The following is a 12976-nucleotide window of genomic DNA, read 5'->3' as shown; positions in this document are numbered from 1 at the left end:
ACAGAGCTAGACTCCGTCTCAAAAAAAAAGAAGGATGGGTATGAGAGAGGTTAAGAGGTTAAGAAGCAAGGATTTAATAGTTTAGTAAACAATTGGGTGAACAAGAACTGAGGCTGATTCCTAATGTTTTAGCTTTAGGTATTTAAGTGGATGGTGATTCTACCAACTGATATAAGGCCATCCTCTGTCTTCTACATGGAATGGCAGCTCTTGTTGTGCAGGCTGGAGTACAAAGGTGCGACCGCGGCTCACTGCAACCTCTGCCTCCCAGGTTCAAGCGATTCTCCTGCCACAGCCTCCCGAGTAGCTGGGATTACAGGCATGCACCACCACGCCTGGCTAATTTTGTATTTGGAGTAGAGACAGTGTTTCACCATGTTGGTCAGGCTGGTCTCAAACTCTTGACCTCAGGTGATCCACCTGCTTCGGCCTCCCAAAGTGCTAGGATTACAGGTGTGAGCCCCTGTGCCAGGCTTTTGTAATTTTCATTTTAGAGAACAGTCTACCTCTGAACGCTTGACTTTACAGTTGGCCAGCAAAGACAGACAAGTCACATTCCAAGTCTCACCATGGCAAAGTTAAAGAGGACCCTGAACTCTGGTCTGGAACACTGTGATAGCCAATGTTCGGTTTCTTCCTCGGCTTACTCTTTCTCTTTCTTCTTCTTTTCTTTCTTTTCTTTTTTTTTTTTTTTTTTTGAGTCTCGCTCTGTCACCAGGCTGGAGTGCAGTGGCACGATCTTGGCCAACTGCAACCTCCACCTCCTGGGTTCAAGTGATTCTCCTGCCTCGGCCTCTGGAGTAGCTGGGACTACAGGCGCGAACCACCGCACTTGGCTAATTTTTGTATTTTTAGTAGAGATGGAGTTTCGCCAAGTTAGCCAGGCTGGTGTTGAACTCCTGACCTCAGGAGATCCACCTACTTCGGCCTCCTGAAGTGCTGGGATTACAGACGTGAGCCACCGCCCCCTGCCTTCTTACACTTTTTCTTTGAGACTGGGTCTCATAGTGAGACTCCATCTCTATGAAAAAAAAGATCGGCCTGGCGCGGTGGCTCAGGCCTGTAATCCCAGCACTTTGGGAGGCCGAGGCGGGCAGATCACAAGGTCAGGAGATCGAGGCCAGCATGGCTAACATGGTGACACCCTGTTTCTACTAAAAATACAAAAAAATTAGCCGGGCATGGTGGCGCATGCCTATAGTGTCAGCTACTCTGGAGGCTGAGGCAGGAGAATCGCTTGAACCCGGGAGGTGGAGGTTGCAGTGAGCCGAGATTGCGTCACTGCACTACAGCCTGGGCAACAGAGCAAGACTTACTCTCAAAAAAAAAAAAAAAGAAAGAAAAAAAGATTTTTACCTCACCCCCAGCCAATATAGGACAAGAGTGATATTCTGAAATAAAGGAAAAAAGCCTAGGAATTGGCTACCATCCTCTTATAAAACCCTCCGCCAAACAACATCAAAAAACTGCTGGGGTCTAGCCTATCCTATGCTGCAGTATAAGAGAGAGGATGAGGAAACATGGAGGCTCAAGCAGTGTTTAGATGGGGAAAATGTGGGGAATGGAGAGGGAGGAAGGGAAGGGAGACTGCCTCTGTTGTGGCAGGAAATCCAAGAGTCATCTGGGACCACCCAGGCAGCAGTGGTGTGGGTGGGGGTATGTGTATGTGCGTGTATGCACATCTGTGTCCTGGGGCTGGGGGAGGCAGGCAGAGCGAAACATCTGCTCTGGACCCCAGGGCTGGCCTAGAGTGTATATGGATGTGAGGGTCTGGCTGGGGGTAGGTAGGGTGGGGACGGCGTGTGGGAGCCCAACAGGCAGGCAAGCTCTGAGAACCATCTGCTCTGGATCCTAGGACTTGCCAGTATTTGAAATAACTCGAGGGTGTGAGACTCCAACCTGGGCTCTGCCTTTGGGTATGGGCCAGGGCTGAGGGAGTCTACAAAATGCAAATTTCCCAGGGAAAAACAGACTGGAGTTTGACTCCTATCAAAGGGCTGCCATATGAAACCAGCCCTCAGGAAAGAAGAGAGTCATGCTGAATTTTTTTTTTTTTTTTTTTTTTTTTGAGATGGAGTCTCCCTCTGTTGCCCAGGCTGGAGTGCAGTAGCGCGATCTTGGCTCACTGCAACCTCCGCCTCCCAGGTTCAAGCGATTCTCCTGCCTCAGCTTCCCAAGTAGCTGGGACTACAGGCGCCCGCCACCACGCCTGGCAAATTTTTGTATTTTTAGTAGAGATGGGGTTTCACTATGTCGGCCAGGTTGGTCTTGAACTCTTGACCTTGTGATCCGCCCACCTCGGCCTCCCAAAGTGCTGGGATTACAGGTGTTAGCCACCGCTCCTGGCCTGCTGAAATTATTAATAAGAAATCATTCTGGCCAGGCATAGTGGCTCACACCTGTAATCCCAGCACTTTGGGAGGCTGAGGTGAGCAGATTACTTGAGGCCAGGAGTTCGAGACCAGCCTGGCCAACATGGTGAAACCTGGTCTCTACTAATAATACAAAAATTAGCCGGGCATGGTGTCGCCCACCTGTAATCCCAGCTACCTGGGAGGCTGAGGCAGGAGAATCGCTTGAACCTGGGAGGCGGAGGTTGCAGTGAGCCGAGATCAAGCCACTAAACTCCAGCTTGGGTGTGACAGAGTGAGACTCTGTCTCAAAAAAAAAAAAAAAACCCCAAAACCCAAAAATTATCAGGGCATGGTGGCTCACGCCTGTAGTCCCAGCTACTTAGGAGGCTGAGGCACAAGAATCACTTGAACCTGGGAGGTGGAGGTTGCATTGAGCTGAGATCACGCCACTGCACTCCAGCCTGGGTGACAGCGAGATTCTGTCTCCCAAACAAAACAAAACAAAAATTAGCTGGGTGTGGTGGCACACACCTGTAATCCCGGCTACTTGGGAGGCTGAGGTGGGAGGACCTGAGCTCTGGAGGTCTAGGCTGTCTCTACTAAAAGTACAAAAATTAGCCGGGTGTGGTGGTGGGCATCTGTAATCTCAGCTACCTGGGAGGCTGAGGCATGAGAATCACTTGAACCCGGGAAGCGGAGGTTGTAGTGATCCAGGATTGCGCCACTGCACTCCAGCCTGGGCGACAGAGCAAAAGACTCCGTCTCAAAAAAAAAAAAAAAAAACCTCCCCCCACCCCCCAAAAAAAACCCCAAGAAAATCCTTCTTCTTTTATGCTTCCTTAAGAAAGTGAGGATTTGATTCCATCTGACCCTGGCTATTGCCTCGAAGTGTGGATTCTGTATTGCTTTTCCATTAAACGGGCCTGGGTGCCTGAGTCCTCTCCCTGGAGGCTTGGCCAGATTATTTACTCAGTTTCCCCAGCCTTCTAGTTCTAACTTTTCTGATTTCTCCTGGTCAGAAGTGATTTCTCCCTGCCCTATCTTATACAACATAATCACAGGATGCTCTGTATTGTATTTTAGTTATTCCAGCACATGTTTTACTTTCCTTGCTACTGAAAGATGAATCTTGTTTTAGCTGCCTTTGCAAAACCCTGATGCATTGTCAAAAACACACATAGAAAGTTAACAATAAATGCTAAATAAACACATACAAAATCACAGACAAATATTCTATACATCCAATTCACAGGGTCTAACATCTGCAAATGTCCATTTATGGTTGTGGGAGGGAACGGTGTTCCTAGATGCCCAGGTGTAGGACTCTGGCCAGCAGGTGCCCCTCCAGCTCTAGGGCCAGGCCTACTAGAGCTCAGTAGCCAGCTCCTCACCCCGTTCTTGTCTTGGGCTCACCATACCTGAGCAGCTATGGCCAGTGTCCACAACTTACCTTCTACCCAGAGCTGTTCCAAGTTTGTCTCAATAATGGCCATGCGGAGACCTAATGCCAGGGCCCCAAAGGCCAACAGTCCCAGAAAGAGCACTTTGCCACAGTGTCTCTGGATCCCACATCCGAGAGAGAAGAGCAGGCCCTGGAAGTAAGCACGAAGCCAGAGTGGAGCCTTCAGGCTCCCAGCTAGGATCTGGGATGGAAAGAGAAGGGTCAGCCAGGCATCACTGCAACAATGCACGAAATCCTTCCCTTCTCACCCTGTATATCTGCTGCCCAGCCCTAGTTTCTTGATTTCTGGATGTGGGACAGGGAGCACCAACACAGACACAGGCCCAAACTTGGAAGATATAACACCCACCACCCCCAGCACACACCTGAGGAAGGCATAGGCCTATTTTCCTTTCTTTTCGTTTTCTCTCTCTCTCTTTTTTTTTTTTTTTTTTTTTTTTTTTTGAGATGGAGTCTCGCTCAGTCGCCCAGGCTGGAGTGCAGTGGTGAGATCTCTGCTCACTGCAAGCTCCGCCTCCCGGGTTCACGCCATTCTCCTGGCTCAGCCTCCCAAGTAGCTGGGATTATAAGCGCCCGCCACCACGCCCGGATAATTTTTTGTACTTTTAGTAGAGACGGAGTTTCACCGTGTTAGCCAGTATGGTCTCGATCTCCTGACCTCGTGATCCGCCTGTCTCGGCCTCCCAAAGTGCTGGGATTACAGGCGTGAGCCACTGCGCCCGGCTTTTTTTTTTTTTTTAGACGCAGTCTCGCTCTGTTGCCCTGGCTGGAGTGCAGTGGTGTGATCTCGGCTGACTGCAACCTCCGCCTCCCAGGTTCAAGAGATTCTCCTGCCTCAGCCTCCCGAGTAGTTGGGACTACAGGCGCCCGCCACCACGCCCTGCTAATTTTTTATTTTTAGTAGAAACAGAGTTTCACCATGTTGGCCTGGCTGGTCTCGAACTCCTGACCTCAGGTAATCTGCCCGCCTCAGCCTCCCAGTGTTGGGATTACAGGCGTGAGCCACCGCGCCCGGCCGGCATAGGCCCATTTTCTGAGAGCAGGATACATGTGTACACACACCTGTCGTCGGGTGGACACAGAGGTGAACCCACAGACATTCATTCTCACTGGCCAGACGATGAGGAGACACAGGCACAGACACACCGACACACACGCACAAATTGCTTGCCGTGCTAGCTCTCACTTGCCTTCAGACATCTAATGACACTCGGCACTTCAAGACTTCACAAACCTTGCAGAGGCCCGAGGGACAGACCTGGCTCTGCTCTTCCTTCTTCCAGCTCCCCCTCTACTCACCTGGGGTGCTGCGGTTCGAGGTGGGGGTGTGTAACTCGGGGGCAGCTCTCTGAGGGGCGGCGATCGAGTCATGCTGGCGGGGATGGGGGGCGCGGGCGCCCCCAACCCGCGTTATCTGGGCGCTCCCATAGGCTAGCCCGGTCTCCCGGTACCGCTGGGCCCCGCGTGGGGATTCAGTGGGGCCGCCAAGGCGCGGGCGTAGGAGAGACTGTGGGGTGCGGGTGTTAAGGCGGCTGGGAGGGAGGAGTGCAGTGAGCTGCGGGTCCGCGGCGCGGGGCCGGGGTTCACCCGCTCCGTGGGCCGTGGGCCGCGGGCCGCGGCGGCTGGAGAAGGAATGGGTCCCGCGCGCAGGCGGAATTGCTGGCCCGAGACGCACAGCGGGGCTCGAGGTGGCGACTGCAGTGCCCAGGAGGGGGCTGGAGCTCCAGAAAAGGGAGCTGGCCGGGGCGACGCCCTCCCATTGGCTGAGGGGCCGGCAAATTACCCTAGCTGCGCGGCCCGGCCCGCTGCTAGGTAACGGCGCCGCAGGGGGCGGGGCAAGAGACCACCCAGGCTGGGCCACCCCGCGTCTCCCTCCAGCCCGCGGGGCCCCAGGGAGGAGGAGGGAGGGGGATCCCGGAGAGGCGCAGGGCCGGCCAAGTGTAAGTCCAGAGGCTGACGCTGAGAAAGGGCGTTTGCGGGCTCTGTTAGGGATACACTTTTTTTTTCTTTTTTTTAAGACAGGGTCTCACTCTGTCACCCAGGCTGGAGTGCAGTGGCTCCATCTCGGTTTGCAGCCTCCGCCTTCCAGTCTCAAGCCATCCTCCTACCTCAGCCTCCCGAGTAGCTGGGACCACACGCATGCACCACCACGCCCGGCTTTTTGTATTTTTGGTGGAGAACGGGTTTCGCCCTGTTGTCCAGGCTGGTTTCAGACTCCCGAACTCAGGATATCCGCCCGTCTCAGCCTCCGGAAGTATTGGGATGACAAGCGTGAGCCACCGCGCCCGGCCTAGGGCCACACTTTCTTTTTCTTTTCTTTCCTTTTTTTTTTCAGGCTTAATTCACTTTATTTTTCTTGTATAAAAACCCTATGTTGTAGCCACAGCTGGAGCCTGGATCCTCTGCGCACAGACTGTCTGGTGTGGGTCTTGACGAGGTGGTCAGTGAATTCCTGATAGGGAGACTTGGTGAATACAGTCTCCTTCCAGAGGTCGGGTGTCAGGTAGCGGTAGGTCTTAGAGATGGCATCAAAGTGGGTAGGGCCACACTTTCTTTCCGACCCAATTAAAGCCCAAGATTTCTTCTGTTTACTCTTCCCGGCCTCCATTCTTGCCCTCTTCAGTCCACTCTCTCCCCTGAGACCAGAGTCATTTCTCTAACATGCAAATCTGATAGCTCCAAAGCACAAGGCCCACTTGGAGCACAGGGCCCTGTGTGATCTAGCTAAAGCCTTCTCTCCCATAGTTCCCTCACATCAGTGTTCCCTCGTTCCTGCCTTTGTACATGTTTTGGTCCTTTTGTCTTGGCAGATAATCTTCAAAAACTGAACTTGAATCACCCCCCAACCCAACTTCTTAAATTTTTTTTGAGGCAGGATCTCCTCCCACCTCAACCTCCCAAATGACTGGGACTACAGGTGTGCACCACACCCGGCTAATTTTTGTAATTTTGTATAGACAGGGTTTCGCCATGTTGCCCAGGTTGGTCTCGAACTCCTGGGCTCAGGTCATCTGCCCACCTGGGCCTTCCAAACTGCTGGAATTATAGGCGTGAGCCACTGTACCCAGCCTACCCCCTCTTTGAAACCTTCCTTGATTCATGTCTCTCTCCTGGCAGATAATTGCTTCTTTGTGCTCTGCATAACAACTCCATTTATATATGTATAATTGCATTTATGACACAATAACTTATGTACTTGAAAGTCTGCCCTCTTCACCAGACAATAAATAGGTGCTTAATAATTGTTGAGTGAGTCACTAAGAGTTGCAGAATTCAGGGTGTAAAGGATTGGAAATAGGGAAGAATAGAGGCAATAGTCCCTCTATTAAACTTTCAACTATCCTATCTGAGTGTGCTGTTTCTATTGGGTTCCTGATTGATAAACCTCAAGTGGCAGAGTAGGGTAAAATCAATATTCCAATATGTAAAGTTTGGGAAAGAGAAAATGAATCTACAATAAGCTAATTTTTCTAATACAACTACTATTATCTCTGGCCAATTTCTTGGTCAGTTCTTCCAGACTTAAAAAAAATCATTACATCATAAGTATTTCATGTTACTACATAGTTTTTGTAATCAATCATTTGGAGAATATCCTTAGGACAGATTCCCAGAAGTGGGTTGTTTGGGTCAAAGAGTGTGAACATTTTTATGGCTTTTGATACACACTGCTCAACTGATTTTTTGAAAGCTTGTGCAAATTAACATCATCTCTAGAACCTCAGTCCTGGGGAAGAGGAACATTTAGGTTGAGGGGGTGAACACCTAACAGGTTTGCCATTTCCATTTGTCCATTCACCCAGAAAAATGCCTATGGAGGAACTAATATATGTATGATGCTGTTGGCCAAATAGTAACTGCACATGAAAAGCAGCCTACCTGAATAGTACTTTCTTCTCCCTGTTATAGAGTGTGTCCTGCTGAGGATAAAGTGGCATGGTAACTCATGCTTGTAATCCCAGCCCTTTGGGAGGCTGAGGTGGGAGGATTGCTTGAGGCCAGGAGTTCAAGCCCTGGCAACATAGTGAGACCCCATCTCTACAAAAAATAAAAAATTAGCTGGGTGTGGTGGCGCACACCTGTAGTCCCAGCTACTTGGGAGGCTGAGGCAGGAGAGTTGATAGAGGCTGCAGCGAGCTGTGATTGTGCCATTGCACTCCAGCCTGGGCGACAAAGTGAGACCCTGCCTCAAAAAACAATAATAATGATAACATAAAAAATTTAAGGTTAAAAAGAACTGTACCCCTAGCAAGTCTCTGAAATAGAAACAGCCTCTAACTTAGTCTGTATGGGCCCCTAGTTTGCTCTTGGGGCAATAGCTGAAGACAGGGAGTGGCCTGGACTCAGCACTGGTTGTCATCAGGAGTGCAACTCCCGATGCTATGCTTTAAGTAGGTCTTAATCTCCTTCCTTTTTACCAGACTCTGCAAGACATAAGGTCCATGAATAAATAGATTTGTAACCACTTGGGCCTTGGGACTCTGCTTTCATCATAGGCCCATCACTGCTAACAATTGTGGCAAAGTCCACCATTTCTGTGGATGCTTCCAAGGCCAAGCCTGTCTATTAAGGAAACCTCTTGCCTTATAGTTCAAAGACTAGGATGGAAGAAATGGGTCTAGTTTCCAGCCTTTCCAACCTAGGGCCTAGTGCTGTCTGGCTGCTCCAAGCTACGAAATGACCTCTCTTCTCCCAAACAAAATGGTTTCCTGAGCCCAGCTAAGCTCAGCCAGAGCCAAAGCCATAGACCCCAGGAATAGGAAGGGATAAAGAGGCTTCTCTTCTCTTTCTGCAAGCAGCCTCCTTTATGATAGAACAGCTTGTTTCACTGTCACTTCCACTGGTCCAGGGTACATGTTTTGGGCCTAAACTAGAGATATTCTCCAAATAACAGGAGAAAAGCAATCTAATTAAATCTCATTACTGACTCATGAGACAAACATGTCTTGGGATCTCTTTTTTTAAAATTTTTTCAATGGGACAGGGTCCCATTCTGTCACCCAGGCTGCAGTGCAGTGGCATGATCTTGGTGCACTGCAGCCTCTACTGCCCAGGCTCAAGTGATCCTCCCATCTCAGCCTCCTGAGTAGCTGGGACCACAGGTGCATGACACCACGCCTGGCTAATTTTTTATATTTTAGTAGAGACAGAATTTCACCGTTTTGCCCAGGCTGGTCTTGAACTCTGAGCTCAGGCAATCCGCCCACCTCGGCCTCCCAAAGTGCTGGGATTACAGACGTGAGCCACTGCGCCCGGCCTTGGGATCTCTTATGTGTCCCTTCCTTTGCTGGGTTCTGGTGTTGCAGGGTCCCTGCTTTTTAGAAGTTCATAGCCTGAGGGGGAGCACAGAGACCACAGGGGAAACCACTGAGTTGGGGGTACTAAGGGATGTTTCCAGAAGTGAAAGGAACTGGATGGGAGAGGTGGGAGGATGACAGAATCTAAAAGGAAAAGGAATGGCTCATGGTCTGGATCTTTCATTTGCTGGTTGTGTGATCTTGGGGAAGTCACATAATCTCTGACATTAACATAAGGATTAAATGAGATAATACATATGGCTGAGGAACAGTGCCAGGAAAAGTGAGGTGTACCACACTCACATACACACAGTGCTGGGTAAAGTGACCAGTCTGGCTTCAGAGGTGGGTTCATGTGCGAGTTAATTCATGGTGGAGGCAAGGCAGGCTTTCTTTCTCTGGCATTCCTCTAGGCTTCTCACTCACCAGCTTTTGGCTGCTTCTGTTATCTAGGCCAAGCAGAGTCAATGACCCTAAGATGTGGAGGAGGGAAGTGGGGGTCCTGGGCAGCCCCATCACCACCTGTTATATTTAGGGGCCAAGCCTGGGTATGTATGCTCCTTTCCTGTGGGCAGGTTGAGGCCAATAGCACCTATCAAGTGTTTGTTTGTTTGAGATGGAGTTTTGCTCTTGTTGCCCAGGCTGGACTGCAGTGGCGCGATCTTGGCTAACTGTAACCTTCACCTCCTGGGTTCAAGCGATTCTCCTGCCTCAGCCTCCTGAATAGCTGGGATTACAGGCACCCGCCACCACGTCGGGCTAACTTTTTGTATTTTTAGCAGGGATGGGGTTTCATCATGTTGGCCAGGCTGGTCTTGAACTCCTGACCTCAGGTGATCCACCCATCTTGGCCTTCCAAAGTGTAGGGATTACAGGCGTGAACCACCGCGCCTGGTGTACCTATCAAGTATTTGGTGCCAGGGCTGCAGCCAGAGATTAGGGAATGGTTCTTCACTTTAAGTGTGGGGGAAGGAGACAGGCTAAGAACAAATGCAGCCTCTCTCCATTTATCCATGGCAGAAAGGCCCCAATGCAATCATCCTGGGTAGTGGCAGATGGCTCAGGCCAAGGACAGGTCATGCTGGCTTCCAATAGAATGTGTTCTCCTGCCCAGTCTCTCTCCCTCTGGGTCAGCTTCATTAGAGCAGAGCTTTCTAGACTTTCTGTCTGGGTGGTCCTTTCCACGGGCCACCCCCCTTCCTCAGACACATTTAACTATTTAGAAAGCTGCATACAAAGGCCTGGTTTATGTACCTCCTTAGGAGTAGGGATAGCTGTGGATAAAGAAAGTGTATCCCCTGCAGTTCTCTGGAAATAGAAACAACTTCTCAACTAGGCCATGCAGGCCCTAGATTCCTGTTGGGGCTACAGCTAAACACAATTTCCCTCTCTCCACTGAGTATGGAAGTGGGATGGTAATAGTAATGTAGTGAAGAACTGGGAAGAAGTTCGACCTGTGGCCTTGGGGAACAGCTTGGAGGGCAATCTTGGCAGTCTTATAGGCTCACAAGAGCTTATGGCCCCTCACTTCAAGTATGGGGAAGGGAGAGAGGCTAAGAACCAATGCAGCAGCTCCCCATTTATCCATGGCAGAAGGCCCCTGATGCAATCATCCTGGGTAGTGGCAGTCTTCTCGGCTCAAGGAACTCTTGCCAGCAGGCAAGGATGAATTGTAACTGGGGGATGGATTCCTGGAGTAGCAGCTGTCAAGTTTTGTCTGACCCGGCAAGCTCCCGGAACCCTGTTCCTCAGCACATCCCCAGGGTCCTCCCTGATTCGGCATTCGAAGTCCCCTTTCTCCTCTTCCTCCACTCTCCTCATTGAGCATCACTGGGAGAGGCAGGGCAGACCCTATTAACTCTTCTGCCTGCCTTGCTTTTCTGATTTCTGTCCATGGAGAGGTGGCCGGCCAGTGGACATTCAGTTGCTCACTATGTTTCAGACATACTCAACCCCTCTGTAGCTGCTACCAAAAGAAAACAAAAACTGTCCTTGCCTTCTGGCAGACAAACAGAGCAAAGAGAAGAAAAATCAAAGCATCTTGGGCACCCAGCCAGTCCTGGAACTGTCAGACAATAGCAGCAGTGTCCTGAGCTGGGGGCTGCTCCCAGCTGGGACTCAAACTCAACAACACCGTCCTCTGGGAAAGCTTTTACCTTTTGTTTTCTCCAGCTCCTTCCTTTCCTTGATGCAGAGGCTGTTCGATGGACTTGTGCAAAGGGAAGGCACAGGAGAGGTTTTTCCTCTGTCTCACTGTCAGGGGTTCTAAGGGCTCCATGGGGAAGGACAGGAAAGAGTGTATAGGAGGGCTCTGAGACCGTTTAATCAATGCTCTTTACTCCTCCACCCCACTTTCCCTCCCAACCCTTTTCTGTGGTCAAGGGGCAATCTTCTGGCTCCTTGGGAGACCAAGGTCCTAAGGGGAAGAAAGCTCTGGGAAAGAGGACAAAACCTGAGAAACAGAAGGGCCTTTAACATTCACAGTCTAACTTTCTCATTTTGCAGATGGAAACACTCAAGGTCAGAGAGGACAGAGTGATTTGACCCAAACCAAACCACATTACAGAGGACAGATTTTCTTCCACCCAGGCCAGGACTCTGTCTCCAGCACCATCTAGGCCCCACCAATTTAATTTCAGTTCCAAAGGGGACCATGTTGGGCACCACCACAGCTCTTTATCCCCACATCCCCCTCAGCCCTATTGGTTTCAACCACTTCTGCCGGGCCATTTCAGCTCCTGCATGATTAGGGCAAACTTTCAGGAGCCTTGTTATGACCAGTGCGAGCTCCAGGGCTCTCAAGAAGGCTGACAGAGGTGGAGATCCCCCAGGGTAGAAATACTCATGGAGTCTCTCACAAGTTCTATGACCAAGATAGGCAAGATTACTCAAGTAAACTTGAGAGCCTTGAGGTTTTTGAAGCAATGCAGAAACCAGTATTTCAAATAATTCTTTCTAATTACTGCCACCCACAGTGAAGACATCAAGAGAAACCTTTACTTTGATAATTCTAGGAGGTGAAATCTCACCCCAGGAACCACTTTTATCTTCCACCAAACACCTGCAGGTTGTAAAAGCAATGCAGGGAGAGAGCAGAATGAATGTGTGTTTGGGAGCAGGGGTGGTGGAGGGAAGGTGGATAGGCCTCTAGAAGGGCTGTGAATATGGAAATCTCATTCCTCAATTATCTGAAGCAGGAGAGTCTGCAGAATTAGGATATAAAGGAGTGCAGCTGGAGGAGAGTCAGAAGGAATTTCAAGCCATGATACAGGTTCCTTGCTCTTCCTTCCCAAGTTGGGCAAACCTCAGTGAGGTGAGGTGCAGCGGGGTCTGGCTTGGCTCAGACCACGGCTCTTCATGTTCTTATCTCCACTAAAACCTGTGGGAATAGGCTTGTTGGCTAGGCAGGGGCTGCCCCTGCTTCTGTTCAGTCTCCAAGGGATATTAGTTGAACTAGGGAAAATGGCTAGAGGCTGGGAGGAGAGGAAGTGAATGGTGAGTATGGAGGGTGGGGCTGTGGGTGAGGTGGGGGAAAGGGTTGTGGGTGAGGTGGGGGAAGGCGTTGTGGGTGAGGTGGGGGAAGGGGCTGGGAATCTGTATGGAGGTATGGGAGCAGAGTCCTGGGCTGATGCTCCGGCGTGGCACTGCCAGCAGCTAGGCCTATGGGTCTAGAAAGGCTGATTAGGATAAGGGACTGAAGTACTCCCAGGTCCTTTTAGGTGAGGGATACTTTCAGGACTGGGTTGGGTCAGCCAGTCAGAAAGTAGCCTTCCTAGGAGCTTTACATTGGACAGCTGCTGCCCCACCTGATACACCTTGGCACACAAGAGTTAGGCCACTGTGTCTGTCCTGTCCCACACACT

General features: G+C 50.4%; 1 protein-coding gene across 1 annotated transcript in view; it reads right to left on the bottom strand.

Annotated features, from left to right (window-relative positions):
- The window catches only part of PTCH2 (patched 2), a 29060-nt gene extending 16141 nt beyond the window's left edge, over window positions 1-12919 (bottom strand). The window contains exons 1-2 of the mRNA XM_009251044.4: window positions 5116-12919; window positions 3805-3997 (exon numbers count right to left, since the gene is read on the bottom strand). Coding sequence (XP_009249319.3) covers window positions 3805-3997; window positions 5116-5187 — 265 coding nt within the window. The 5' untranslated portion in view covers window positions 5188-12919. The remainder of the gene's footprint in view (window positions 1-3804; window positions 3998-5115) is intronic.
- Window positions 12920-12976: the final 57 nt, after the last annotated feature.

Source organism: Pongo abelii, chromosome 1 (genome assembly GCF_028885655.2).
Source record: "Pongo abelii isolate AG06213 chromosome 1, NHGRI_mPonAbe1-v2.0_pri, whole genome shotgun sequence".
NCBI lineage: Eukaryota > Metazoa > Chordata > Mammalia > Primates > Hominidae > Pongo > Pongo abelii.
This window is presented reverse-complemented; position numbering and strand designations above follow the sequence as displayed.